The 27,724-nt window shown below is 41.6% G+C and overlaps 1 protein-coding gene across 1 annotated transcript; it reads left to right on the top strand.

The window, feature by feature from the left end:
- Positions 1 to 1,452: 1,452 nt before the first annotated feature.
- Positions 1,453 to 27,423, top strand: GPR143 (G protein-coupled receptor 143). The gene is made up of 8 exons (XM_073327905.2): positions 1,453 to 1,696; positions 3,345 to 3,454; positions 9,805 to 9,899; positions 12,532 to 12,624; positions 14,338 to 14,447; positions 18,836 to 18,944; positions 24,503 to 24,620; positions 27,112 to 27,423. The coding sequence occupies exons 1-8, from the start codon at positions 1,453 to 1,455 to the stop codon at positions 27,421 to 27,423; spliced, it is 1,191 nt and encodes a 396-aa protein (XP_073184006.1).
- The last annotated feature ends 301 nt before the right edge of the window (positions 27,424 to 27,724 follow it).

The raw sequence follows: 27,724 nt of genomic DNA, 5'->3' as shown, positions 1-27,724 counted from the left end.
TACAGTGACCCCTCCCTCTGTGGCTGAGGAGCAATGGGAGCAGGACATGGGAGAGGGGGATGCGAAGCTTCGTGCAGCCAGGGGAGATTTCTAGGGGTGGGTCTGACCCAGCCCCAGATGTTCCTTACAGGGGAAGAGGAGGTGAGCCTAGCTCAGGATAGGAGCTACTGGCTGGGACATCCCCTGTCCCGCACCCTCCTCCCTGCAGTGATTTACCTCTCAGCTGGCTGCTCTGGATGCCTGAACCGACATGCCAGCACTGCTTGGGAGGGATGCATGACCACTCTTGAGGCTTCTCTTTTCTTCCCCATCAGAAAGTCATTGTTTTTCTGTGAGGAAGCAAAAAAATATATGGGGGACATGAATTCTGCATGCACACAGTATCACAGAATTCCCCCAGCGGTAATGTATGACCAGTCAATGAGAATCATTTTGGTAATGTGATGCTTGTCATTTAGGGCCAGAACTTGCACCACTTAAAAAAAAAGGGTCAGATTCTCATTTGCATTCAGGCTCTCAGACTTCCAGAACAATGCCAAGTAGTCTCAAACTGGGAGTACATTTACACTAAATTTAAGTCCACGTTACATTGTTAGTATAATGTAAATTGGTCTTAGTTTAAGTGAGAATCCACCTGAATGGAGTATTTTAGTTTTTCCATTTACGTATGCAAGTCAAACCAAACAATACTGCTCAAATTCTGAAGCTGGGCATATCAAATCCTTGCAAAAATAAAAAACTGCTCATGAGAAATCCATAGCCCACAATTTTTTCACTGCTGGATCAGCCCACAGCGTATATATTGTTTCATATATGTTAAAACTTCCCAAGTTCACAGTTTAAAAGGGGTTAAGAATAATAGCTTTAGCCTTGTTTTTACCTTCCTGATTCTATGAGTTAGCATTTCTGATTTTAACGAGAGAGGTGGATCTGAGGAGTTGGGTGTGGATTTAGGTTACCTCCTCCTTTTCCAAAAGTCTGGGAGTGCTTGGGTTTGGACCCAGAGCTCAAGTTAATTTGCCGTAATTAAAGTACGATGTGTGGGATGGGGTTAATTGGGGGCTAAAAGAAAATCTAATGCTCCTACCTTGGGGCCTCGATGCTTATCCATTTTACACCATCTTCAGTGCTCCGAAGGGCTTAGTCCTCCCTCATCATATACTGTGCAAGCAGAAATATCGGAGTGAACTGTTGCCAGTGACTCAGAGCAGGGACGGGGTATGTTTCAGATTACAGTGCAATGGTGTTGTTCTGATCTGATTTCCTTTCTAGGGAGAGGCTGAGAGAGGCAGCTTCAGGGGATTTAGCACGAGCAGCAGCACATGATCCATCAGTCGCGTGATTCTCACCACTGAAGGCTAATGGGAAGGATCAAGTAAAAGCTAAATCTCCCTTGCAGAAGCAACAGCAGTTTTTTCTGCTCCTTATCTTCTACCACCACCCAGACCTCCCATGGCTTCTCCCAGGCTAGAGACCTACTGCTGCCCCAACCGGGATGCAGCCACACAACTGGTGCTGACTTTCCAGCCTGAGGTTTTCTGTGGGGTTTGCATTGGCAGTGCCTCAATCAGTCTGTTGCTCAGCATCCTGCAGCTCCTTCCCAAGCAGGGACAGAGTTCCCGGAAGATGCAAAAAGCTTCCTCTTCCACCACCATTCTTCTCTTCATCTCCGTTTGTGACCTCCTTGGTGACCTAGGTAAGGACCAGCTTGCTGTGCCTTGCCCTAGAGTGGATTCCCTCTGCCTGGAGGCAATGTCGCTAAATGGATCCATTTAGCAGCCGAAAGAGCTCTGGAATGGAAGTGTGTTGTTTCTGTTTGGCTGGAGGATTTGGGTTAAGGGATGCTAGGAAATAACGGGTCTTTGATAGAAGAGAGATTTTTTTGAATGTTAGGTTTAAAAGTTCAAATTTAAAATCAAGCACTCTTCAAAATCTGCACCTAAAACTAACAAAATCCAATCAGACAGATGTTGGAAGTTTTTTCAATGGCTGACAGCTCCAAAATTTAAACTGTCCCTAAAGACTAACTTTTAAAAACATTCTTTTGATCCTTAAACACTCCAAACAAAGGCTGTAGCATTATGAAAATGCCAGCTTCTCCACTAGGCAAATCCACAAGTACTCCTCGTTTTTTTTTTAAACCCAAGAGTGCTGGTTTAGATTGTGCTATAGATAGGGTATTGAAATCTATAAGAACCTTGCTCATCCAATACCCTGCCTGGTCACAAGGACAGAGCAGGCTGAGGAAGTTGAAGAATGAGGCAACATGCATGGGCACCCATGTGTCAAAACTAAAGTGGTGTCTAATTCTAACCTGCCAGACTATGAAATGTGCTGCCAAAGTATAAATGAACACTAATCGCACCATATCCAGAGCTAAATGCAGAACTTCCTCTTCGTCCAGGCTTTGCTGCAATCATATCTTTATTTTCACATTTTATATAAAATGATGAAATAAATAATATAAATACATAAATAATAATAATAATAATAATCTGAAGTCCTATGGCTGGGAAGAAGGGAGAGACACCTATAAGTATTGTTTTCTACCTTTGAGATTTGCTCAGATGATACAGTAAAGAGCACCTATATAAGAACCTGGATAGACAGCCTGAAAAGTGTTCCTTTAATTTGATGAGGCCAAAAATGTGAGAGAGGTTTTTCTGTTTGAATTATATTGACAAATCAGAACCAATTGTCTTGTATCATCTTTGTCTGAGACCCTTTGTAATCTTTCCTAGGCAGGGGTCAATTCTCATTAAATGGTATATAAAGCATCATGGGTAGTGCTATCACACTGTAATAAGAATAGACATCTTCACTGATTGCAAGCTGTGATGTCTTTTAAAGCAGTATTGGGAAATGTTATTTGTTTCATTCATTTGAAAAAGAAGAGAGGATTTGTTTGCAAAAATGAGAATAGATTAAGAGTATAAAATACCTTTAATACTAAAATGTAAAGAGTTAAAGAGAAATGAATGTAAGAACATTGATATATGCAAATATAACAGTGAAAAGAAGTAAAAAGAAAGTGCTTTAATTATGAGATTACTTTCATTTGATGACAGCCCGTGAGACGCTATCCAGTTCATTTTAGAGAAATGTGTGTCAATGTTAATGAAATGAAGTTTTTTTTTAAATAGACAGAACATTTTAGACCACAGCAACTTTAAACTTTGGTGCAGCATTCACTGATAGATTATGGTGGAATTTAATAAATGGAGTTGTCTTGTGCTCAATTCAAGCACAGTTCTTGCTTTGTTCATGTGTGAAAACAGGCTAGTGCAAGTATGTGACTCAAAACATATTAACACACCCAGAACACTAATGAATTTTCCCGTTAGGTATCATCTTCAGATCAGCAGTATGGATAGGCTTCCCTGACTTCATCGCAAACATCTCTGTGGTGAATGGAACTGATGTGCTGCCTTCTGCCTTCTGTGTGGGAAGTGCCGTAAGTACAAAACTCTTTTTTTCTTGTTAGGGACACTAATCTGGTAAAGGAAGCCTGCAGGACAAACTCTTCCTGATCTAAAGAAAATGGAACTATCATTCAGATCTATAAGTATAATGGGTTTCTGTCTCTCCCAAAGCCATACAAGTCTTGCAGGGTACAAGCGATAAAATAAGAGGGAAATGTATTAATTGCTCACGAGGTACAAGTATTGGCACGCCAGTGCTATGCAGCACCAGCTTTGAGTGGGAGGAGTGCAAGCTATTTCCTGAAAGCTGAGGCCAAAATGTTCACATGTGGGTGCTTAAAGGTAGGTGCTTAAATCATAAGAGAGGTTTGATTTTCAGAGGTGCTAAATACACACAAGCCCAGTGAAGTCAATAAGGTAATTCAGATGTACAGTGATTTAGGACAAAATCAAGCTCTGGGTTTGTATGGGACAAAGATAAATGGGTCTCTGAGTGAGGTACTTTGTAATTACATACTGTACTGTATGCTGAAAATCAGACAGGAAATCTCAGGTGGGGAGTTTATCCTTTTTGTGAAATGAAAAATATGTTTGGCCTGAATAATTTTGGAGTGCTTGAAAATCTCTTAGGAATCTCAAAGTGACAAAACTGTTTGCACGGGTTTATTACACTGTCATTCATACTTTAACTGAATGTGGTTCAAATATGGGCTGATGTATAAACTTAAATGGAATATAAATGCTATATCTGACCAATAGTCGTTCAATTCACAGTTTTTACAGTAATATGGAGTCTGACAAATAGGACAGAACAAAGACTTATGAAAAGCCAATGAGAATATTGAGTACCCAAGGAATTTCTGACCACGCACGTATAATTACAATCTAAATGTTGCTAAAGTATCTGTTTCTACACTAAAACAAAAATCTGATTAGGTTTCAAAAGGCATAATATCATGGTGCTGTACAGAAGCCTGTAACCAACTGCTACAAATCTGAATGATAATTTCCACATTGAACTATATGTACCATACAGCCAAAAAACAATCACACTACAACTTTTTCTAATCCCCCTCTATTTCCCATCACACACCTTCTCATCCTTGCCAGGTACAAGTAGAAAAAACGAGGGGGAACCATTATCCCTTGTTCAGTGTGTACAAGCTTGTATCATAGTCCAAGCCTGATTTTTTTAAATAAAAAGAGAAAACTTTGCCAACATAAAAATTTTGCAACAGTGAAGTGCCATTCCTAAAACATCGTAATTTCACTGTGTTAACATTGAATGAATACTTGAAACAATTTTTTTTACCATTGATACTGTTTATTTTTTGTATTGACAAATAACCTGCTTCCTCCTCCCCTCTCCCACCTTATTCACATTCGAATTCATGAAACCACGTATAGTCACGTCAAATGTCTTTTAATCCTATTCTTGTTTTTGTTTAAAAAATAAAATGCCATGCATTCTGGCCTTAAACCAGGTACGCCTTGATTCGTCCCCTGAGGAGACCCCCCTATACAAGTAGGGGAAAGTGACTCCCAAGTAGATACACCCCCAAGAAAGAACAGATTGTGTTTACAATGCCACATTCCCAGAGGTTTCCGCCAGGACTGGTGGTTCTACTTGGTAGCCAGCAGAGGCTACCCAAGGGATGAGTAGAATGAAAATGCATCCACTTCCTGCTGACTTTTTCCCATAGATTCCAGGGCCAGAAGGGACCACCGTAGAGCAAATCTTTTAGAAGAATCACCACCAATCTTGATTTAAAAATTGCCAAGGATTGTGAATTTAACACAACCCTTAGTAACTTTTGCCAATGGTTAATTACTCTCATTGTTAAAGATTTATGCCTAATTTCCAACCTGAATATGTCTAGCTTCAGATTCCAGTCAGAGGCTGTGGAGCCTTTCCAAAAGTTGGGGGCGGGGGAAAGGGGGGGCGCCCTCCCTGCCCCTTCTGTCTGAAGCCCGCCCCTGGCCAAGCTAGAAGCCAGAGCAGGCCATGAACCGTGGACCCTCGGCCTCAGAGGGAAGAGGAGAGGCAGGGGTGGGGCCCATGGCAAAAAGTGGACAGGTAGAAAGTGGGAGGGCCATGGCTCTCTGCCCCCCCCTCTTCTGGCACCCCTGATTCCAACTATTGGATTGTGGTATACCTTTCTCTGCTAGATTGAAGAGCCCATTATCAAATTTATATTTCCCATGCAGACACCCTTAGTGTTCTCTTTTGTTAAGCTAAATAGATTGAACTCCTTGAGTCTGTCACTGTAAGACAAGGCACTAAAGGCACGAATCCTTTCATCATTCTCATTCTGATCCCGCTCCAATTTAGCAATGTTCTTCTTAAATTGTGGACACCATAACTGGACACAGTATTCTAGGAGCAGTCACACCAGTGCCAAACACAGATTCTCCTGTTTATGCATCCAAGGATTATGTTAACCCTTTTAGCCACAGCATCACACTGGGAGTTCATGTCCAGCTAGTTATCCACCTTCCCTGCCAAAATCTTTTTCAGAGACACTGCTTTCCAGGATAGAGTCCCCCATCCTGTAAGTAGGGCCTACATTCTTTGTTCCTAGAGGAATACATTTACAATTAGACAGATTAAAACACATATAGTTTGCTTGCGCCCATCTTACCAAAAAATCCAGATCTCTTTGAATCAGTGACCTGTCATTGTCATTTACAACTCTCCAAATTTTTGTGTCATCTGGAAACTTTATCAGTGATGATGTTACATTTTCTTTCAGGTCATTGATAAAAATGTTAAATAGAATAGGGCCAATAACAGATCACAGTGGTCGATGATTCCCCATTTTCAATTACATTTTGAGACCTATAGTTAGCTAGCTTCTAATCCATTTAATGCATGCCATGTTGATCTTGTAGTTCTTTAATCAAAATGTTGTGTGGTACCAAGACAAATGCCTTACAGGAGTCTAAGTTTATTACATCAACACGATTACCTTTATCAACTAAACTTGTAATCTTTATCAAAAAAGATGATGAAATTAATTTGACTGGATCTATTTTCCATAAATCCACATTGATTTGCATTAATTATATTACCCTCCTCTAATTCTTTATCAGTTGAGTCCGGTATTAGCTGCCCCATTATCTTGCTCAGGACTGATGTCAGACTTACCGGCCTATAACTACCCAGGTCTTTTCGTATACTCTTCTTAAAAACTGGCACATTGGCTTTCTTCTACTCAATGGGAACTTCCCCACAGTTTCAAGACTTATTTAAAATAAACATTACAGTCCATTTAGCTACTCAGGCAACTCTTTTAAAATTCTTAGATGCTAGTTATCTGGGCCTGCTGATTTAAAAATATCTAATTTCACTAGCTGCTGTTCAACATCCTCCTGAGATACAAGTAGAATGGAAAGAGCATTATAAGATGATGGCTACATCTGCTTTGTTCCCTAAATACAGAAAAAATATGTATTAAACACTTCTGTATTTTCTGTATTCTTATTGATATTTCTACCATTGATATCTAGTAATGGATGAATACCATTGTTAGGATTTTTTTTGTTCCTAATATATTTTAAAAAATTCTTCTTTTTGTGCTTAACTCTGCTGGCCGTAGATTTCTTCTTGTGTCCCTTTGATTCCATCACCAATTTTCTACAATTTCTAACTTCTCATTTGTATTTATTACTATCAACTTCCCTTTTCTTCTATTTGTTTTAATATATAAAATGGCTGCCTCACTTCCTTCCTAAACCAGGTTGATTTTTCAACCAATATGGCCTTCTTCCTCAATTGTGGGATTGTGTTTTTTTGGGCCATCTAGAAAGGCGTTCTTAAACAATTCCAAATTATTATTAATCTTTTCCTGATTAAATTCTTCCTCCCATCTTATTTGGATCATAATCATTTTCTGTTTTGTAAAATTAACCCTTTTAAAGCACCTATTATAAATATCATTGATCTGGACTTTATTCTGCTTGCACATTATAAAGATGATCAAGTCATCGTGGCTTCTACCTAAGTTACCATTAATTTTTATTTCTGTGATCAGTTCTTCTGTATCTGTCAAAATGAGGTCTAAAATAGAATTTCCCTATGTTGGATGCCACACTTTTTGCCATCTGTAGTATTTAGAAATCCCAAGGATGTTTGAGTTCTAGTAGCATGGACCTCCAGCATATGTCACTATGATTGAATTCCCCCAGGATCACAGAGCTTTTCCCCCCTACACATTATAGATAGGTGCATAAGGAGCCAGTCAGTCTCTTCCCAAGTGTGATTTGGTGGTCAGTAGCAGACACCTACTAATACCACATCTTGGACAGATGAAGCACAAATCTGTTTGAGGCAGCATTGACTAGCTCCATCTTCCCTAATGAAGTGGAAGAAGCCAGTGCAATCTTGAGCGAATCAAGCCCACAGATTCTTTTAAATGGAATTTTAAAAATATTATTTTTCAAATGGAAATCTTACAAAGAAAAAAAATGTAAAACTAAGCTCAAGTTATACACTGAATGCTATGAATAAAGTGCATTCCAGTGATGAATGTACTGGAGCCTGCAGGTGTATTGATTCATAGACTCATAGATATTAAGGCCAGAAGGGACCATTATGATCATCTAGTCTGACCTCCTGCACAATGCAGGCCACCGAATCTCACCCACTCACTCCTGCGATAAACCTCTCACCAATGTCTGAGCTATTGAAGTTCTCAAATCATGGTTTAAAGACTTCAAGGTGGAGAGAATCCTCCAGCAAGTGACTTTAGTGACTGAGCAACATCTCTCGGGAAAGGGAGTATTTTCAGATTGTGGAGGAGGGAATACCAGGGATTTGTTTTCAGAGCTGATGTTTGGCTTAATAGCAAGCATGTTGGTCTCTGCCTGGTAAAGGGTTGCTACTATGGACCTATGGCAAAGGATATTCAGATGAAAATGGAGCCAAAATGAAAGAGGGGCTCAGAGGAACATTAAATTGAATAGTAAAAATGTTCCAGACTAATGAAAAAGGGGGGGAAAGTATGCTGTAAAAGAACCAGTTCATTGGGGAAAGAATTTTGGAATGTGCAAACACAGCAGAAAAGGTCAGATATCTTTCTGTATACTCGTGAGAAAACATGAGAATTCTCAGCTGTCAAATACAGTGGAATGTAGCTTGCCTTAAACCTGTGCACATTTCTTTGCTTTGGGTCATTAGTGAAAAAAAACATCAGAGTTAAAGTGTGGACATTTCACTACCACTCTTCTCTTTTTTTGTTCCTCTTGGGAACAGAGATTGTTGACTAGATAATAATTTCCTTTTACATTCAGTTCCCAGAATATGAAGGGACAGTATAGCTACAATGATTAAGAGATACAAGTCCTTCTCTCATGTCTCAGGGGCTGGTCTACACTAAAGCTGTAAGTCGACCTAAGTTATGCTACTTCAGTTACATAAGTTAGGCCATGTCTACCGGGATCGGCGGGTAGTGATCGATCTATCGGGGATCGATTTATCGCGTCTAGTGCAGACACGATAAATTGATTCCCCGATCGCTCTGCCATCGACTCCGGAACTCCACCAGGGCAAGAGGCGGAAGCGGAGTCGACGGGGGAGTGGTGGCCATTGATCCCGTGCCGCGAGGACGCGAAGTAAGTGATTCTAAGTCGATCTAAGATACGTCGACTTCAGCTACGCTATTCTCGTAGCTGAAGTTGCGTATCTTAGATCAATTTCCCCGCCCTCCCCCAGTGTAGACCAGGCCTTACTTAACTGAAGTTGGCGTAACTTAGGTCAACTTACAGTAGTGTCTACACCATGCTGTGTTGACAGGGATGCTCTCCAGCTGACTTACCTTCCACCTCTCAGGGAGGTGGAGTACAGATGGTGACAGGAGAGCACTCTGATGTCAACTTAGCTTGTCTTCACCAGACCTGCTAAATCAACACTGATGCATCAATCGCAGCAGTGCTGATTTAGCTGTAAGTATAGACAAGCCCTCAGCTACAGGAGCGGCACTAATGTACAAATACAGTAATTTCAAACATTCTCACTATAAATCTCTTTATGAATGGAGCAAAAGATGGTTTACTTTTGGATGCACACGTAAAATTCAGAGTTAAGGTTAGGCAAGGTTAATATCTCTTCTGGGCAGGAGTAAAACAAGCTTATCAAAAGGGGTCAAATGCTGCTCAACCTACTCATGTGAATAGACCAGTTGGCTTCAGTGAGACTACTTCTGTGATTCTGAGCAAGATTTGTCCCCTCATGGATCTCTGTTGGAAAAACACACACATTCCATTAAACATGTTTGAATGAGGCCTCATCAGAGCTAGAAGTAACAGGGAGTTTTATTTTGTCCTGGTCACTTAGAGACTTTATCAGCAATTGTGACACAATGGAATCTTTTTCCTTTTGCAGATGTGGATCCAGCTCTTGTACAGTGCTGGCTTCTGGTGGCTGTTTTGCTATGCTGTAGATTCCTACTTGGTGGTTAGAAGATCAGCAGGGCTAAGGTACCAAAGTGAAATTAACTAATTTTTAATTTGAACTAATTAAAGATCTAAAAGTAGCTTTACTTCCTACATTAGGTGCACATGTTTGTATGCATGTATTCAGGCACATAAATGAAGCATGCACAAACATTTGATGTGCATATGCAAATCACGTATTAGTATGGGTGCATGGTATGCTAGGTGCTTAAAGGGCCATGACTATGCTCCAGTATTGATTACGAACTTGCATGCACTTGCATTCACCTAAACTTTGAAAATCTGGGGTGAAATCCTACCTCCATTGAAGATTCCAGTGGACCCAAGATTTCACCCCAGTCCCCAATCTACACCGTGAATTGAACCTTGTAGCAATAAAATGTTACTCTGAAAAAAAAAGTGTTGAAATACACCTAGAATTTTTGCTTCAGGATTTGAGGTTTTGTCTACTTTTCAAAGCTGTTGTTAGTGTCCTGTTGATATTTTCATTTTATAGAACATCTTTTTCAAGAAAAGAAAAAAATAATCTTATGTATTATATGTCTTCTATAGTGCCCATCCCTGGAGTATCTAAACACTCTGGCATGAATAGAATCATAGAAATGTAGGGCTGAAAGTGACCTCAAGAAGTCATCAAGTCCAGTCCTCTGTGCTCTGGCAGTACCAAGTAAACCTAGACCATCCCTGACAGGAGTTTGTCCAACTTGTTTTCAAACGCTTCCAATGATGACCTCCCTTGGAAGTCTATTCCAGAGTTTAACTACCCTTATGGTTAGAAAGTTTTTCCTAATACCAGACCTAAATCTCCCTTGCTGCAGATTAAGCCCATTACTTCTTCTCCAACCTTTAGTGGACATGGAGAATAGTTAGTCACCATCCTCTTTATAAAAGCCCTAAACATATTGGAAGACATATCAGGTCACCCTTCAGTCATCTTTTCTCAAGACTAAACATGCCCAATTTTTTCAACCTTTCCTCATTGGTCAGGTTTTCTAATTTTTTTTTTAATCATTTTTGTTGCTCTCCTCTGGACTCTTTCCAATTTGTCCACATCCTTTCTAAATTGTGGTACCCAGAATTGGACACGATACTCCAGCTAGTGCTGACTACAGCAGTGCTGACTACAGCAGAACAATTATCTCCTGTGGTATACATACAACACCCCTTTTAAAACACCCCAGCATATTAGTCTCTTTTTGCAGCTGTATCACATTCACAACTCATATTCAGTTTGTGGTCCACTGTAATCCCCAGATCCTTTTCAGGAGAAACACCACCTAGCCAGTTATTCCCCATTTTGTTGTGGTGCATTTGATTTTTTTCCTTCCTAAGTGAAGTACTTTGAACTTGTCTTTATTGAATTTCATTTAGTTGAATTCAGATCAATTCTTCCATTTGTCAAGGTTATTTTGAATTTTAATCCAGGCCTCCAAGCGCTCCCTCCCAATTTTGTGTCATCTGCAAATTTTTTAAGCATACTCTATTCTATTATTCAACTCATTAATGAAAATATTGAACAATACTGGGCCCAGGAGGAACCCCAGTAGATATACCCTCCCAATTTGACAGCCAACTTTTTGAGTACAATGGCCATGCTGTTATACTAGAGACAAAATATAAAGGTTTTTCTAAATTGGCTGCCAGTTTTTGGAGTTAGAAGAACAAAAAGACCTTCAGTTTGCTAGTACTGAGCACAGAATTATGTGATATTATACCCAGACAATATTGAGCAATCAGATATTGGGGACATAGTGCAATTGGCAGATGTTATTATGTGCATCTCCAGAACAAGAAAAAAAAATCTCTGATTTAAACTAGTATTAACCCTAGCCTGTGTAGGACAAACTTGAATTTTATTTGTATAGTGAAGCTTTGATGCCCAGGAATTATGGAACTGTTAAGCAGTAACAAGCTAGACTACTTGATTTCTAGTGTTTATTATGAAAATTCTTCACATATTTTACCCTAATTATTTCCATCAAGGTTATCTAAATTCCCAATGCCAGACAAGGCTATGCACTGTAATGACATTCATATTATTTCCTATGGGCAGTGATTCAAGTGTTCATAGACATGTATACATAAGTCACACCATTTTAACCTGAGGCAATATGGGCTTGATTCTGCTCTCACCAAAATCAGTGGCAAAACTTTCAGGTCCTGACTCACAGCCTACTGAAGTCAATAGAAAAACTCCCATTGACTTCAGCGGGGTCTGGATCAGGCCCTTGTTGATGTGGATGAAGCAAAATGTGATCATAACTGTTAAAATTTGTGATTTCCAAATCCCCAAAAGGGCTGACCATTCATGATGTTTGGGGAGCCCTTCTTCCTTCTCCGTGTAGCTTGTCCCACCAAGCTCCCCCTCCATGGGTCACAGGAAGGGAGGGAGCCTGGAGGGACGACTGAACGCTTGTGTGGGCGAGAATCACTTACAGCTCCGTTGAGAGGGAGGGACAGAGGCAGGGCCCCTTATCTCAATCTGAACAATTGCGTTGACTTAGCCCAACTCTTATTTTTCCCAGCCCGCTTTACCATTTCCCAGTTACTGTACGGACGGTGGAGCGTTGTTCTACTTGCATTTATGTACAATTCTTTTCCAAATGCACATGATGAGTGATATTAACAGCTTCTTTTCCATTTCACGGGCTTCCAGTACAATTGTGTTGTACCACATGATGACATGGGGCCTGGCAATCCTGCTGTGTGTGGAAGGAATTGCCATGCTTTACTACCCTTCCGTTGCTAGGTAAGCAAGGCATTAATTAAAAAAATCTAGCTCTGTGATTACTTGAATGTCTTTGTCAGTTTTGGAGACGGAGGGTCAAGTTTTTACACCAATTACAAGAGAGTAAATGCCAAATATTGGAGTCAATGAAGTTACTCCGGATTTACAGTAAGGAATGTCAGAGCAAATTTGGCCCTACATGAATTAAGCTATGTCTACATTAGAGACCTTATAGTAGCACAGCTGTACCGATGTAGCTGCACTGCTGTAAGATCTCTCATATAGCTGCTCTATGCCGACAGGAGAGAGCTCTCCCATCAATATAATTAAACCACCCGCAACGAGCAGTGGTAGCTATGTTGGCGGGAGAAGCTTTCCTGCTGCCATAGCACTGTGCACACTACCACTTATGCCAGGGAAACTTGTCACTTGGGGGGGCATGTTTTTTCACACCCCTGAGCGACATAAGTTTTGCCAACATAAGTGGTAGAGTAGCATGGCCTTAAAAATATTATATCCTACTTCTCTCATGCCCTATGCTCTGTCCATCCAACTCTTCTACTCATGACTCTCCACTTCAGTATCAGGCTAACTCCTATGCCTGAAACAGCCTGCCTATGCTTGTGTGACCCCTTCCTCTTTTAAATTCCTCCTCAAAACTCACTTTTCCTTCAATCGCTGATTATGCACCAGCACCATCTACTCCTACTTTAGGTCCCAATCACTGAAAAACCAACAACTAGTGAAGTCCCAAAGATGTTCTTATACTTGTTGTGTATGGTTTGATCACTGAATAACTTAACTTTGGTAAGTATCAACTTAAACGATTTATATACATAACTCAGAGTCAATGGCTATGTCTACACTGCAGTTGGGAGGCATGATTCCCAGCGTAGGTAGACAGACGTGAGCTAGCGTGCTAAAATAGTGGTGTAGACGTTGCAGTACGGGTGCACATTCACATTGCTATTTTTAGCATGCTCTCTCAAGCAGAGCTAGCACAAGTCTGTCCAGAGTGCTGAAAAAAATCACATCTCCCAGCTGCAGGGTAGACATACCCAATATGACTCTGCAGTTATCTGTTTGGGTTTCTGCCAGGACCAGAGGGAAACATGCCACATAAAATTGGTGCTTACTTGCCCCATAGCCCATCCCTGACATGGCCATGGAAAGTGGGGGCATTAAGGCTTCCACAGGCTCCTAGAGAGGGAGAAGATCATGCCAAAGAAGTCCTGTGTCCTATTATCCCTTCTTCTCCCATGCTGTCTTAGCTTCTTTTTTTTCCTTCCACCTAAATTGTTGGAAGGAAGCATTGGCTCACAAGGGCCACATACAAAGAAACTCGACTGTATTTCAATAAGAAAAGGAGTACTTGTGGCACCTTAGAGACTAACCAATTTATTTGAGCATAAGCTTTCGTGAGCTACAGCTCACTTCATCGGATGAAGTGAGCTGTAGCTCACGAAAGCTTATGCTCAAATAAATTGGTTAGTCTCTAAGGTGCCACAAGTACTCCTTTTCTTTTTGCAAATACAGACTAACACGGCTGTTACTCTGAAACCTGTATTTCAATAGTCTACTTTGTGACTCACTTGAGCTGGCCAGAATCAATGTGTCACGACATTTTTGGATCTGTTTATTTCATTCCATATTTTTAGCTAAATGTGATGCAAGTAGAATAGCCAAGACTACAAGGTGTGAAGAAGAATTAATCTTTTAATGGTCTCTTCTCAGTTGTGAAAACGGCCTGCAGCATGCAATTCCTCATTACATCACTACCTATGCTCCACTTCTGCTAGTTTTGGTGGCCAATCCAATCCTCTTTAGGAGGACGGTAACAGGAGGTAAGTTCCTAAATGCAACATTAGTTAGTATATGTGAGGTAAAAACATAATAATCATGTAAAAGCTATGTCTGTATATCCTGTTCTGTGGGGGAGTCTTTTATGAACAAAGCCATGGAAGGATGCAGCTAGTCCAGGGAAAGAAATGCACCACGCTTTTTTAGCATAACAGCTAGGTACCAAAAGCAAGGCTCTGTTGACATTGGGGATTTGCTCCAGGTATGGCATTGGTGGCCAACAACACCATCAACGTAGATGTGCTGATACAAAACACTATTGTAGAGGGCCAAAACTGCATTGCATCTTCTTGAACTTTAGCAGTCTGCCCTGGTACTTGTAGCAGTCTGAACTGTCTATGCTAGGGGCTTGAACTGGTGCAGCTATAGTTGGCCACTGAGAGTTGAAGTCAGGATTATTCTCTAGTGTAGATAAGGTCTAAGTCACTAAGATATTGTAATGAAATGCAACTCCATTGGCTTCTCTGCAGCCCTCTCATTAATTGCACCTGGAGTCAGTTATTAGTTTTATATGTGGTCAAATATGATTGGAATTTGGTTACTCATGACTTTGATGTTAGGAACAAAGGCCTGAAATTGGGCTTGTACACAACTTCATCAGGGGCCTGATGACCACATCTAACTTATTTTTACATTAGAGAGAGGAGCCTGAAATAAAACCTTGTAGCCAAACAATCCCAGACTTTGTATTTAATATTACACCCACCCAATGCTCAGTGTATTACATAATATAAATCCACAAGTTTGCATCAAAATATACACATACTAAAATATATAAAAAAACTCCTGAAAAACCACCAATCCCATTCCAAATGCAATCTCTGTCCCATCTTCCCTTCCATCCCTCATTCCGTAATCCCCACTTCCAAGAAAAGGCTGAGAAAACAGACAGGTTTTTAATAATAATAAAATAAATAAATAATAATAATATTTTGTATTGTGTATATCCTAGAGGCTCCAGCCAGAACCAAGACCTCATTGTTGCCAGGCACTGTACACACAGAACAAAAAGACTGTTCTGCCATATTCACCATACCAGGGTTCTGGTGAACCACAGAAGGAAGTGCGTTTCAGAGCCAAGAGCCCTCACCGAGAACATAGTCCATTTAGATGAGGAGGGGGCGCTCAGCTTATTAGTAGATCATAGCTACCATGGTACCATATGAGAAGGAAAGTAGTCTCTCTTTCTCAGACAGCCAAAGCCTTTAAATGGTCAAAAACTCTTTAAACCTCACTCAGAAATCTGCTGATAGTCAGAGCAGAGCACAGATGTAAACTGTTGTCTGATAATAAGCAAATAAAAGGGGACAAACTCCTTTCCAAGCACAGATGACTGACTTGGCAACTGCAGCTACCTGGGCATCCAGGAGCAGCTACATGTTGATCAAGGTGATGAAACACATTATCCACAGCCAATAAGGAAGTCTATTCTGCTGTTGCCTTCGTACCTGCAGTTCTATAGGTATATAGAGGCTACACTTCTTTATTTTCTCTTCAGTGAATACAGGTTACTTCAGGCTGCACCTTAGGCTTCCATGCTGTAAAGTGAACCAATATTGATTACTAGAGCAGCCATATACTTTCAGTCTCCCTATTTTACATTAATCAAAAGCAACAAACAAGACTAAAGTCTTCATGAGAGCGCACAAAGTGTGCCTGTGTCCCCTATGAATGTCTGTATTGTACACAACCTAGCTGCCCATCTCTGCAGGGGGAGTCCTAAGTGACTTACAGGTGCAGAACTCAGAAAACAAAGGCATAGGAATTGCATAGTTAAACACACTATTGAAACACTCGTTTCATGTTAAGTTTTTAAAAGGTAAAACGGTTATGACCCCTCCTGTTACTTTCCATTTTAAATGGGGCTGATAGAAAGCCAGTGGCAAGTTCTGATGCCACCACTCACTTTTGGATGACACTGTTTTCTTTAATTGTTAAATGGATAAAGGAGATTATTTAATGAGTCACCCTCCCTCTTCTAAACTATCCTACATAGAATTATAGAAATGTAGGGCTGGAAGAGACCTTGAAGTCATCAGGTCCAGCCCCCTGCGCTGAGGCAGGACCAAGTAAACCTAGACCATCCCTGGCAGGTGTTTGCCCAACTTGTTTTTTTAAAAACCTCCATTGATGGGGATTCCACAACATCCTTTGTAAACCTATATCAGAGCTTAACTAGCCTTTTGGTTAGAAATTTTTTCCCTAATATTTAACCTAAATCTTCCTGCAGATTAAGCCCATTGCCTTGTCCACCTACCTTCAGTGGACATGGAGAACAATTATTTACCATCCTCTTTAAAACAGCACTTAACAAACTTGAAGGCTGTTATAAAGATCCCACCCCACCACCGCAACTTTCAAGACTAAACATACCGAGGTTTTTTTAACCTTTCCTCACAGGTTAGGATTTTTAAACCTTTTATCATTTTTGTGCTCTCCTCTGGACTCTCTTCAAATTGTCCATATCTTTTCTAAAGGGTGGTGTCCAAAACTGGACACAATACTAATAGCTGGGGCCTCATAGTGCCAAGTAGAGTGGAATAATTACCTCCTGTGTCTTATATATGACGCTCTTGTTAATACACCCCAGAATATTAGGCTTTTCTGCAACTGCATCCCATTGTTGATTCCATCACTTTATGATACACTATAACCCCCAGATCCTGTTACCATCTAGCCAGTTATTCCCCATTTTGTAGCTGTTCATTTGATTTTTTTCTTCCTAAGTGAAGTACTTTGCACTGTCTCTATTGAATTTCACCTTCTTGAATTCAGACCAATTCTCCAATTTCTAAAGGTCATTTTTAATTCTAATCCAATCCTCCAAGTGCTCACAACCCCTCCCAGCTTGGTGTCATCCACAAATTTTATAAGCATACTCTCCACTTCATTAATGAAAATACTGAGTAGAACTGGACCCAGGTCTGACCCCAGAAGGACCCCACTAGATACACCCTCCCAATTTGGCAGCAAACCATTGATATCTACTATTTGAGTATAGTCGTTCAACCAGTTGTGATCCACCTTACCGTAATTTCATCTAGACCTCATTTCCCTAGTTTGCTTATGAGAAAGTCAAGTGGGACTGCATCAAAAGCCTTACTAAATTCAAGATCTATCATGTCTGGTGCTTCCTCCCTTATCCACTTGGCCAGTAAACCCATCAAAAAAGGAAATTAGGGTGGTTTGGCATGATTTGTTCTTCACAAATCCTGCTGCCTATTCCTTGTAACCCTATTTTCCTCTAGGTGCTTACAAATTGATCATTTAATCATTTGTTTCAGTATTTTTCCCAGTGTAAAAGTTAGGCTGACTGGTCTATAGTTTCCCAGATCTTCTTTGTTCCCCCTTTTAAAGATAAGTGCTATGTTTGCCTTTTTCTGGTCTTCTGGGACCTTACCTATGTGCTCCAGGAGTTGTCTAAGATAATTGCTAACATTTCTGAGATTGCTTCAGCTCGTTCCTTAAGTACCCTAGGATGATTTTGATCAGGCCCTGCCAACCTGAATACATCTAATTTATCTAAATATTCTTTAACTTGTTCTTTCCCTATTCTGGCTTGTGTTCCTTCCCCCCATTGCTTTGTTTCGACTATCTGGTCACCATTAATTCTTTAGTGAAGACTGAAGCAGATCAGGCATTAAACACCTCAGCCTTCTTCATGTAGTCAGTTATTAGTGCTCCTTCCCCACTAAGTAGAGCACCTACACTTTCCTTCATCTTTCTCTTCCTCATAATGTATTTAAAGAACTTGTTCTTACTGCCTTTTATGTCCCTTGCTAGGTGTAACTCATTTTGTGTCTTAGCCCTTCTGATTTTGTCCCTACATGCTCATGCTGTTCTTTTGTACTCCTCCTTAGCAATTTGTCCATGTTTTCACTTTTGGTAGGATTCCTTTTTTGAAATTCAGCTTATTAAAGAGCTCCTGACTGAGCCATATTGGTTTGTTCCTATTCTTCCTCTCTCTCCTTTGCATCAGGATAGTTTGCAGTTGTGCCTTTAATATTGTCTCTTTGAGAAATAGCCAGCTCTCCTGAATTCCTTTTTCCCTTAGATTTTCTGCCCATGGAACCTCACCTACCATTTCTCTGAGTTTGTTAAAGTCCGTCTTTTTAAAAGTCTGTTGTCCTTATTCTGCTACTCTCACTCCTCCCTTTCCTTAGAATCATGAAATCTATCATTTCTTGATCACTTTCACCCAAATTGCCTTCCACCTTCTGTTGCTACCAATTCCTCCCTGTTGGTCAAAATCAAGTCCCACCACAGCAGGAACTTTACCTACTCCTCCTCCCTTTCCCACTCTCTGGATCCTTATAAATAAAAAAAATAAACCCACAGCCATGTACTCATTATACAGTTCTGTACTTTCCAGTTGCCTCATTGCTCAAAGGAAGACAAGGAATCTACACAGAGAATGAAAGACGCCTGGGGACGGAGATTCAGATCCGCTTTTTCAAAATTATGCTGGTGTTCATTATATGGTAGGAGGCGTATTTTTAAAAAAACCTGAATATTTCTCCACTGTGGAAGGTAGGGGGTGTGAATGGTATTGGTGGGCTTGCTATATTTGTTTGTCAACCTGACAGTTTCAAGGGGAGGAATTCTCTAGAAAGGAAAACGTTCTACATTATTTTATTTAGTAGCTGAAGCATTAAGCTGCCTCTTGCAGCTGGGACACAAGTTCCAGAATATATAGAAAAAAAAGTTTGAGCAACTTGAAAACAAAAGCCTCAAAGAAAAATGGCTAAAAAGATGGGTAGGCAGCCGCCTAAAGCAATGTCTGAAAAATACAGTGCTATGGTCACTCTCCACAAGAGTAGCCTCAATATGGTCTGGCTGTGGAATTTCAGATCACTTATTCCCATCTCAAATATGGTATCCTTTGAGAGTTTTCTTTGAAACACAGTTTTGCCTTTCTGCAGTGGCAGCTTCCTTATAAAGTATGCTTCAGCTAGTGCAAAAGATTCTGGAGTACAACTGGGAGTGACAGGTGTTGACTGACTGAACAAAAATAGAGCATCCTTTCGGAGGAAGAAATTATTATTTGCTATTTGTATTACATGAGCACATTTGAGATGAGATTGGGAGTCCATCATGCAAGGCACCACACAAACACATCGCAGCGGATGGTCCCTGCCATGAAGAACTTGCTGTCTAAACAGACAAGACAGAAATAGGGAAGGAAAGGAAACAGTGTCAAAGAGGGGATGTGACCAGGGCTGGCCTTACCGTGAGGCAAACTCAGGTGGCCGCCTCAGGTGCCAGACTGTGGAGGGGGGGGGGCGCCACTAGGACCCAGAGTGTAGAAAATTGTGTTTGCTGCTGGTGCACATGTATTCTCTCTGCTCTAGATGCACAGAGATGGTGGAGTGCTGTGCTGGAGGAAGGGAAGCACAAGAGACATAACAGGCAGACAGGAGAAAAGGTGAGAGGGAATAACAGAAAGCAGCAGGAGCTGCAGGGAGAGAGAGGACGAGGAGCCTCTTAATACCTCTCTAGCACCCCCAGGAGCCTGGACTGATTAACACCAGCTTCTCAGGGAGCTTCCTGTGTCCTGCTGCTTCCCTGAACCCACTTGAGGAGAACAGGCAGTCAACTGAAGTAGTAGGAGCCAGATAGGTCCTTAAGACATTGATATCTTCCCTCACTCAGGCCCTGCTACCAGCCTGCTTATTTGTCCCCTCCATAGAGTGTTGAGAGCCACTAGAGCTGGGACAGAACAGCACTCATGAGTGAAAGAAGAAAATGCCCCTCTGGGACAGCATTCAGAAAAAGAAAGAAAGCAAAGGAAGCTTTTCTATCTAAGCGGGAAGGAGCTCTCTTGAGATACATAGACACAAATGTTCACGGTGAGCCTTCCGGCCCCAGTGAGGATGTGAGTGGTGAGGAGATGCCTGATCTTCCAGTTAGTCAGAGTGCAGGTGACCGGGCAGCTACCGCAGCATCCATATCTCCATCTCAAATGGATGTAACCCTGCACATTCCTGCAGAAAAGTGTAGATCAGAGAAGAGTGTGGTGGAGGCGCAAGAAACAGCTGCTGCTGAGTTTAGTTCCTTAAGTCAAGATGTTGTAACAACAACAGTACCTAGTGAAAATGTCCCTGCAATGGTGACTGTCAGAGAACATTTTCTAGAATGTATTGACATTGACGATACTACAGGAACTGATATGACAAATGTGCTTCTTAAAAAGCTGGAAGATACAGAAATTGCGATAGCTGACATGAGAGGCCAGGGCTACCATAATGGTGCCAACATGAGAGGAAAGAACAGAGTGCAGACATGGATCCCTTGTCTCATGCAGTTCTCATTCATTGAACTTGGTGGTCAGTGATGCAGCATCAGCTTCTAGTGAGGCTGCTGAATTTTTTAATGTAATTCAAAGCATCTATGTATTTTTCTCTGCATCATCTCATCGATGGCAAATTTTGAAGCAACATCTGTGAACATCCTCTCTGACACTGAAACCACTGAGTGACACACAATGGGAAAGTCGAGTACAGGCGGTAAAGCCTATCAAACACCAAATTAGGAAGACAGATGATGCCATAGTTGCCATTATGGAGGATAATGCTATGACAGGAATTGTTCATGGGAGAACAGTAGCAGAGGGAAATGGAATCACCAGAAACATACATAACTTCAAATTTCTGTGCGGCTTAGTGTTGTGGCATGACATACTGTTTGAAATAAATGTTGTAAGCAAGAGACTCTAAGGTGTTGACCTTGATATATATGGAGCAATGGAACAACTGGACAAAGCAAAGTCATACCTACATCTTACCGGTCAGATGAGGGATTTCAAAACGTTCTGAAGAGTGCACAGAAGTTGGCAGAGGAACTTCACACTGAAGCTATTTTCCCACACATTCTAGAATACAAGAGTGTGACGAAGTGGGACTGTACTTAATGTTCTCACTGAATACTGTGTGGGTGCGTCAGTTTCCCCTATGCATTTCTTAAGTATCTAAGTGGTGGGATAAGGGTGTGTGATTGTTGCAGAGCCCTTGAGGGCCAGTGTGATGGTGTTTGCACAGAGAATGGTCGACACCCTGTCTCCTGGCAACTGATGGCCTGGGACCCTCACATGCAAGATGCCAACTGAAGGTTTTGGAGAACAAAGAGATCAGGTGGCCTCCTGGCCCAGGAAAGAGACAAAGGCCAGAGGAGGGGCAGGAGAGTTTCAGTTTGGAGCTGGCTGGGGAAAGCGAGGGAGGCCCAGACCCGGGGTCTGGCCTCCCTGGCCCCAAAAAGGACCTGACTGAGGGGTCCTGTTCTCTGTACCTACAAGCTCTGTTTTGGATTGTGTTCCTGTCATCTAATAAACCTTCTGTTTTACTGACTGGCTGAGAGTCACGTCTGACTGCAGAAGTGGGGTGCAGGACCCTCTGGCTTCCCCAGGAGCCCCGCCTCTGTGGACTCGCTGTGGAAAGCGTATGGTGGAGCAGGGGATGCTGAATGCTCCGAGGTCAGACCCAGGAAGGTCGAAGCTGTGTAAGCTTCTTGTCCTGGAGACAGTATGCTCACAGAGAGGCGGCTCCCCCAGAGTCCTGACTGGCTTCATATGGAGTAGTTCCAGAGCATCGCTTGGTGACCCTGTGAGAAAGAGTCACCGAAGAAGAAGACATTTTGATTACAAGGCACGGGATAATCCCATAAGAAACCCCAAACAACAATTCAAAGTTGAATTCTTTAACCAGGTGCTAGACTATGCAATACAGTCAGTTGAAGAATGTTTCATGCAGCTCAAGGAACACAGCAGTATATTTGGGATGTTGTATGATATTCCAAAACTCCTCACTATACCTGAAGAAGACTTACACCAGCAATGCAGGGCACTAGAGACAGTGTTGACACATGATGACATGCGCGATATTGATGTGAGTGATTTAGGTGATGAACTGAAAGCCCTTTCAAGATACATTTCAGCAGGATCAACTCCAAAGGCTGTTCTGGAATATATGTGCACAAACAAGATGACCACCCTCTTTCCAAATGTTTTCGTTGCTCTGCGCATACTTCTAACACTTCCTGTAACAGTTGCCAGTGGAGAACCCAGCTTCTCCAAGCTGAAGTTAATAAAAACACATCTACACTCCACAATGACACAGGAGAGGCTGGTCGGTCTTGCAACCATCTCAATAGAGCATGAGCTGGCCCAGACTGTGGACCTTCAGGAAGAAGTTCAAATCTTTGCAACCAAGAAGGCAAGGAAAGCACCACTTTGATTATTCAAACAGATAAAAATGTCAGTGTTAACTATGCAGACAAGAAAAGTTACATTTGCTGTTCAGGCATTTGAAAGTTAAGTGTCACTTAAAATTTTTGAACAAGGCATTTTAAGTTGTTAGTTCTCCTTTATTGGGGTAGGTAGCAGAGCAGAACCATGAGAGGAGCCGAACAGGAAGAAGGCAGAATTGAGACCTTTCAAAGTTTTGGCCGAAGCGAGGGGGCATGGGGGCATCATTTGAGCTCCCTACCTTAGGTGCTAAAATGTTATGGGCCGGCCCTGGATGTACCTTAGGTCATGCATGGAGCAGCTTGTTAAAGTGGACAGGCTGGGGGAATGGAGCAGGGAAGAAATGAGGGGAGGAAGGTGGAGGGAGAAAAACATGAGGTTTTCATATAGAATGGGAACTTGATTGCAAAAAGAAAATGGCAAAATCCTTTTTTTTTTTTTTTAAACAAATGCTGGACTTAGGAAACCAGCCTGACCCATTTGACTATGCAGGAGAAATACAGAAAAATTGCACTAAAGTCTGTTCACTAGGGCTAAAACCTGGGCTTTCTGACATAGCCTCTCTTTGGCGCTGAAGATTATTGATTCATTTAACTTGATGTTTGCTATCTGACCATGAGCTGCCCTTGTTGGTAAGAACTGTTGGTACATTATGGCAATTTCAGAGTCATCTGTAATCCTCTTTTGATGTCACTTTTAAAGTCCATTTTAATTTAACTTTGAAGTTTGTGGTTGTTTAGGAAATGATGTGCAGCAATGTAGCAATGCTATATATATTTAGCGTATGTATGAACATTGCAACTCTACTTATGTGCCGTATTATAATGTGACCTTGATACCAGAATGCCCCCTTGTGTCAGGACATAATGTTGCAAGACTCTTCCTCTTTAACACCCCTTGTTGTCCCAGTTCTGCAATGGTCAGCTGCCTCCATGGCCCAGAGGCCAGCTCCTCAAGTCTCAGTCCAGTCCCCTTCCAGGGTTAACAGAACACAAATTAAATCCTAACTCAAAATAGCCACCTGGGCATTAAAGCCCACAATATAAACACTAACCCTTCATAGAGACCCAACATTGTCAAGGTTGGGCCTCTGACTGGGTCAGGTTACTTGGGTTAGGGCAGGAAAAGCCTTCTTTCCCTTTTCTGGCTTCACCCAGAATTGGCCTGTACTAGATACAGCCACTGCTTTTTATCTGGCCTGCTGGGTCGTGATTGGCCTCTACCTGCTTCCGGTCCTGCTAGATCTGGAGGACCAACTCTCTCTGGTTTTGCCTGCAGCTGATCATGGCAACCACTAAATGTCTGAACTCACTACCCTTCCCTTCTGGCAAGGCACCTTCTTCTGCCAGGGTATGCCAAGGCAGTGAGGCCTTTGGCCGGAAGCAACAAATGCCTGGTACACCATGTCACAGGCTGCAACTATAAGAAGGTGCTGATGATGACATTCTCCATTATAGACTGTAGTACATTCTAGTCTTGTATTTTCTAATCAACCTGATTTAATTCTGCATTTTATCAGCCTGCAGCAGGGTGGAATGCTAGGATTTCATTCTGTTTGGTTATGTCTATTTCTTTGTCTCAGGCTGGGTTAGGAAAAGGATTTTGTTTCCTGATCATATTCTCCCAGACCTGCTGCTCCTTCATATTGTTGGCCACAAGCTTTAGCATTTAAAAAAACCCAACAGATTTCTCCCTCTCCCTGCCAACAATCACCACAATTATGCTTTGGTAAAGAAACTACTGTATATACAAAAAAAAAAATCTGTCTTTTTCTTTTTCTCCTCTTTATCCCTGCAACAGCTGGTCATCGAACATCATCAATGAGAGCCTGTTGTTTTACCTTGAAATGCAGCCAGATATCAATGGAAACCCCCTGAAAAATGTCAGAAATGCTGCACTGATCACATGGATTATAATGGTAGGTCAACCATGATTTTTATTAGTCTTGGAAGTAGCTTTTGTCTGACAGGAAGCAGCACCACTGTAATGATTGTTTATTTCTTTCAAAATATAATCACCACTCCATACAAAAAAAATTGGAGAACATTTTCCAAGTCACAGGAACTATTCTTCATATGAAACTCTGCAAGAAGAATGAAGGAATGCATTTTGCCCTGACTGACCCTTCTGTGCATCCCTACTGAAGTCAAGGTGATTCATTCATTTTTAAGACCAGAAAGGACAGTTATGGTCATCTATTGTGTCTTCCTGAATAACAGACTACAGAGTTTCCACCAGTGATTACTGAATACAGGCTAACAACTTGGGTGCTTACTAGCAATTTCAGTCTGTATTTGTAATGAAGGTTATTTGCTTTGCTCCTTAAAGCTGCTATGTAGAAAACATCTGTATATAGAGAGAATAATTACTTGAGAGAAAAATATAGTGGTCTTTCAGAGCAATGATCTAAAATACTGTAGGAACACTACTAAAGCATTTTGGACCATTACTGGACTGTGATTTACCCATCCCCCCATAGCGTAATGTTCCTGGAATAGTCAAAAGGGGTTATTCTGGAGTTGATGATGCAGGTAGCTTCTTTGGGGAGATCTTACATATCTGCAAAGCCTCTTAGTAAAAACATGCTCTTTGTTTTTCTTTTTGAAATGACAGAACAATTTTCTAGAGGAGGGTCAAGGATATATTTGGATGAGTGTTTTTATTAAGTGGACATTAAACATGTGAAAGGCACTAAAACTCTTTTAGTTTGAGTTATGGCATAGCTCTAGCTCTGAATAATTCCCTCCCTTCCCACTTTCTGGGATTCTTATAGAGATTTAAAGAATCTGTGGCCAGACGGGCCCATTTGATCATCTAATCTGACCTCCTGTATATCACAGCCCATTACATTTCACCCACTTATCCATGTACTGAGCCCAATAATTTGTTTGGCCAAAGTGTATCTTCCAGAAAGGCATCCAGTCTTGATATGAAGATGTCAAGAACTGGAGAATCCATTGCTTCCCTTGCAAGTTTAACCCATGTTACCACCAATTTTTCTTCTCTTAAAACTGCCTCCCCTATTTTTGTGTCTATGTGCGCCTTGGCTACAGCCCTCTGCCCACAGAGGACTCACCAGGGCTCCTTTACAAGCATTGTTTCTAAATCTGCCAGTCAGTGGAGCATCAGTATTCACCTTTCAATTTTTGCAGCTGAGCCTGGCTAATCTGGCCTGCAGTATTATGGATGAATGTACGCCTCTTGTGTATGGAACATGCCCCCCACTCCCAGAACACACATGATACTCTGGCACCTCCATCTCCGAGGACCTATTTCTCTCTTTCCAGATTTTATCCTACATTAGTGTTACAAGGGTTAAATTACTCTTCCCACTCCCCCAGCACACTCTGCTTCCTTCTGACAAGCAACCAGGCACCCCCAAGTACCTACCTCTCCATTTCCAGGTTTCATCCTGTATTAAAGGAGTAAGTGATGCCACTCACATGGTGCCCCCTTCTCTCCCAAGGGCTGAACACACTCATGTGACACAGCTCTCGGCTTTTGCTGGCCTGGAGGGCAAGAGGTCAAGTCTAGGAATGAACTGTTTGTAGGCTGGCTATGAAAATAAAGTGCTGATTTCCCAGGAGAAAAATAGAAACATCCAAATCATTTACTTGCCAAATATCCAAGGAAGTGGGGACAGAAGTGATTCTTGAGAGACTGTCTCAGCTGGCCAGTTTTTTAATCCAACCATGATGGACTGGTTCATGAGTCAGCAGCAGTTACAAGCGGACTGATCACTGTTTAAGAACTTGGTTATCTGTGAGTGGCTGCTCTCAATATGTTTGGCTCTGCTTTCACTGAAGTTTTATAATTGCTCATGTAAAATAAAATTCATAAGACACAGTGGAGACTGTTAAAGCACATTGAGGGCCATATTTATCCCTGATACAACTCAGTGGAGTAGCTGAGGTCAAACCAGGCAAGCATTTGACCCCTTGTGTTCTCAGTGTTATTGTGTACCAGAACAAGGCCTTTGGTTTCTTACCTTGATTTGCTTGTGGCTAGAAGAAACATAACATGTACTTTCATCTGGATGCAGATGGGTGAGTTTTACAACATCTCTCAGAGGCAGCAATTTGTTCACTGTGAGGAAAGTCTCTCTGTCTATGCTGTAATAAAAAACCCGAGGCATGGCCAGGCCTGCAGAATTGGGCTTGTGGGGTTTGGGCTATACAATAGCAGTGTAGACATCTCCGGCCTGGTCCCTAATGTCTATACTGCAATTGTATAGCCTGCAGTCCTGCGAGACCAAGTCAGCTGACCCAGGCTTTGAGACTTGGCACCGTGAATTTTTTATTGCAGCGTAGATGTACCCTTAATGCACAGGAATGGTTTCACTTGGCTTGAAATTCACCACTCTGTTGATTTTAATTCCCATCACAATTCTCCTTTCTTCTCTTTTCCAGGGAGTGCTGAATCCAATGCAAGGCTTTCTCTTCACACTCGCTTTTTATGGCTGGACTGGGTGGAAACTGAACTTGAAGTGGCAAAAGAGAGAAATACCGTGGGAATCAATGTCCACATCAGCTGTTGCTGACAATGGCTACCCTTCTGCTGTTGGATCCTCTGTGAACTACCAAAGCAACATCCACAACTCAAAGAAGACAACAATAGCCAGCAGCCAGCAGACCGATGAGGCCTTAAGCATGCTGTCTGAAGGTAACACTATCAGTGATGACAGGTTATCCAGAAACTCTCCTATCTATCAGGGCTGGTAGTTTGCATAGCATAAAGCTGAATGTTACCTCTCCCATTGCCATGACCCTTAATTAACGACAGCACAGAATGCATCACTATTTGCTCCAGGGCTTGGCTGGGGCCTTGTCATCTGTCACATCCTACATATTTCCTGGAGGCATAAAAGATAACTTATGTCTTCAGTCCCCTTGTAGTGAATGTGAGAGAAGATGATTCTGTTTGATGAATGCCTGATTGCTTTCCATTATGTTGGCAGCAGTCTTTTTGAAGCTCAGTGTTTCTTAATTAACCTCATTGATTTCTTTTCGTACATTTTTGTTT

This window comes from Lepidochelys kempii, chromosome 1, assembly GCF_965140285.1.
Source record: "Lepidochelys kempii isolate rLepKem1 chromosome 1, rLepKem1.hap1, whole genome shotgun sequence".
Taxonomy (NCBI): domain Eukaryota; kingdom Metazoa; phylum Chordata; order Testudines; family Cheloniidae; genus Lepidochelys; species Lepidochelys kempii.
Note: the sequence above shows the minus strand (reverse complement) of the source record. Positions and strands in the feature narration are given on the sequence as shown.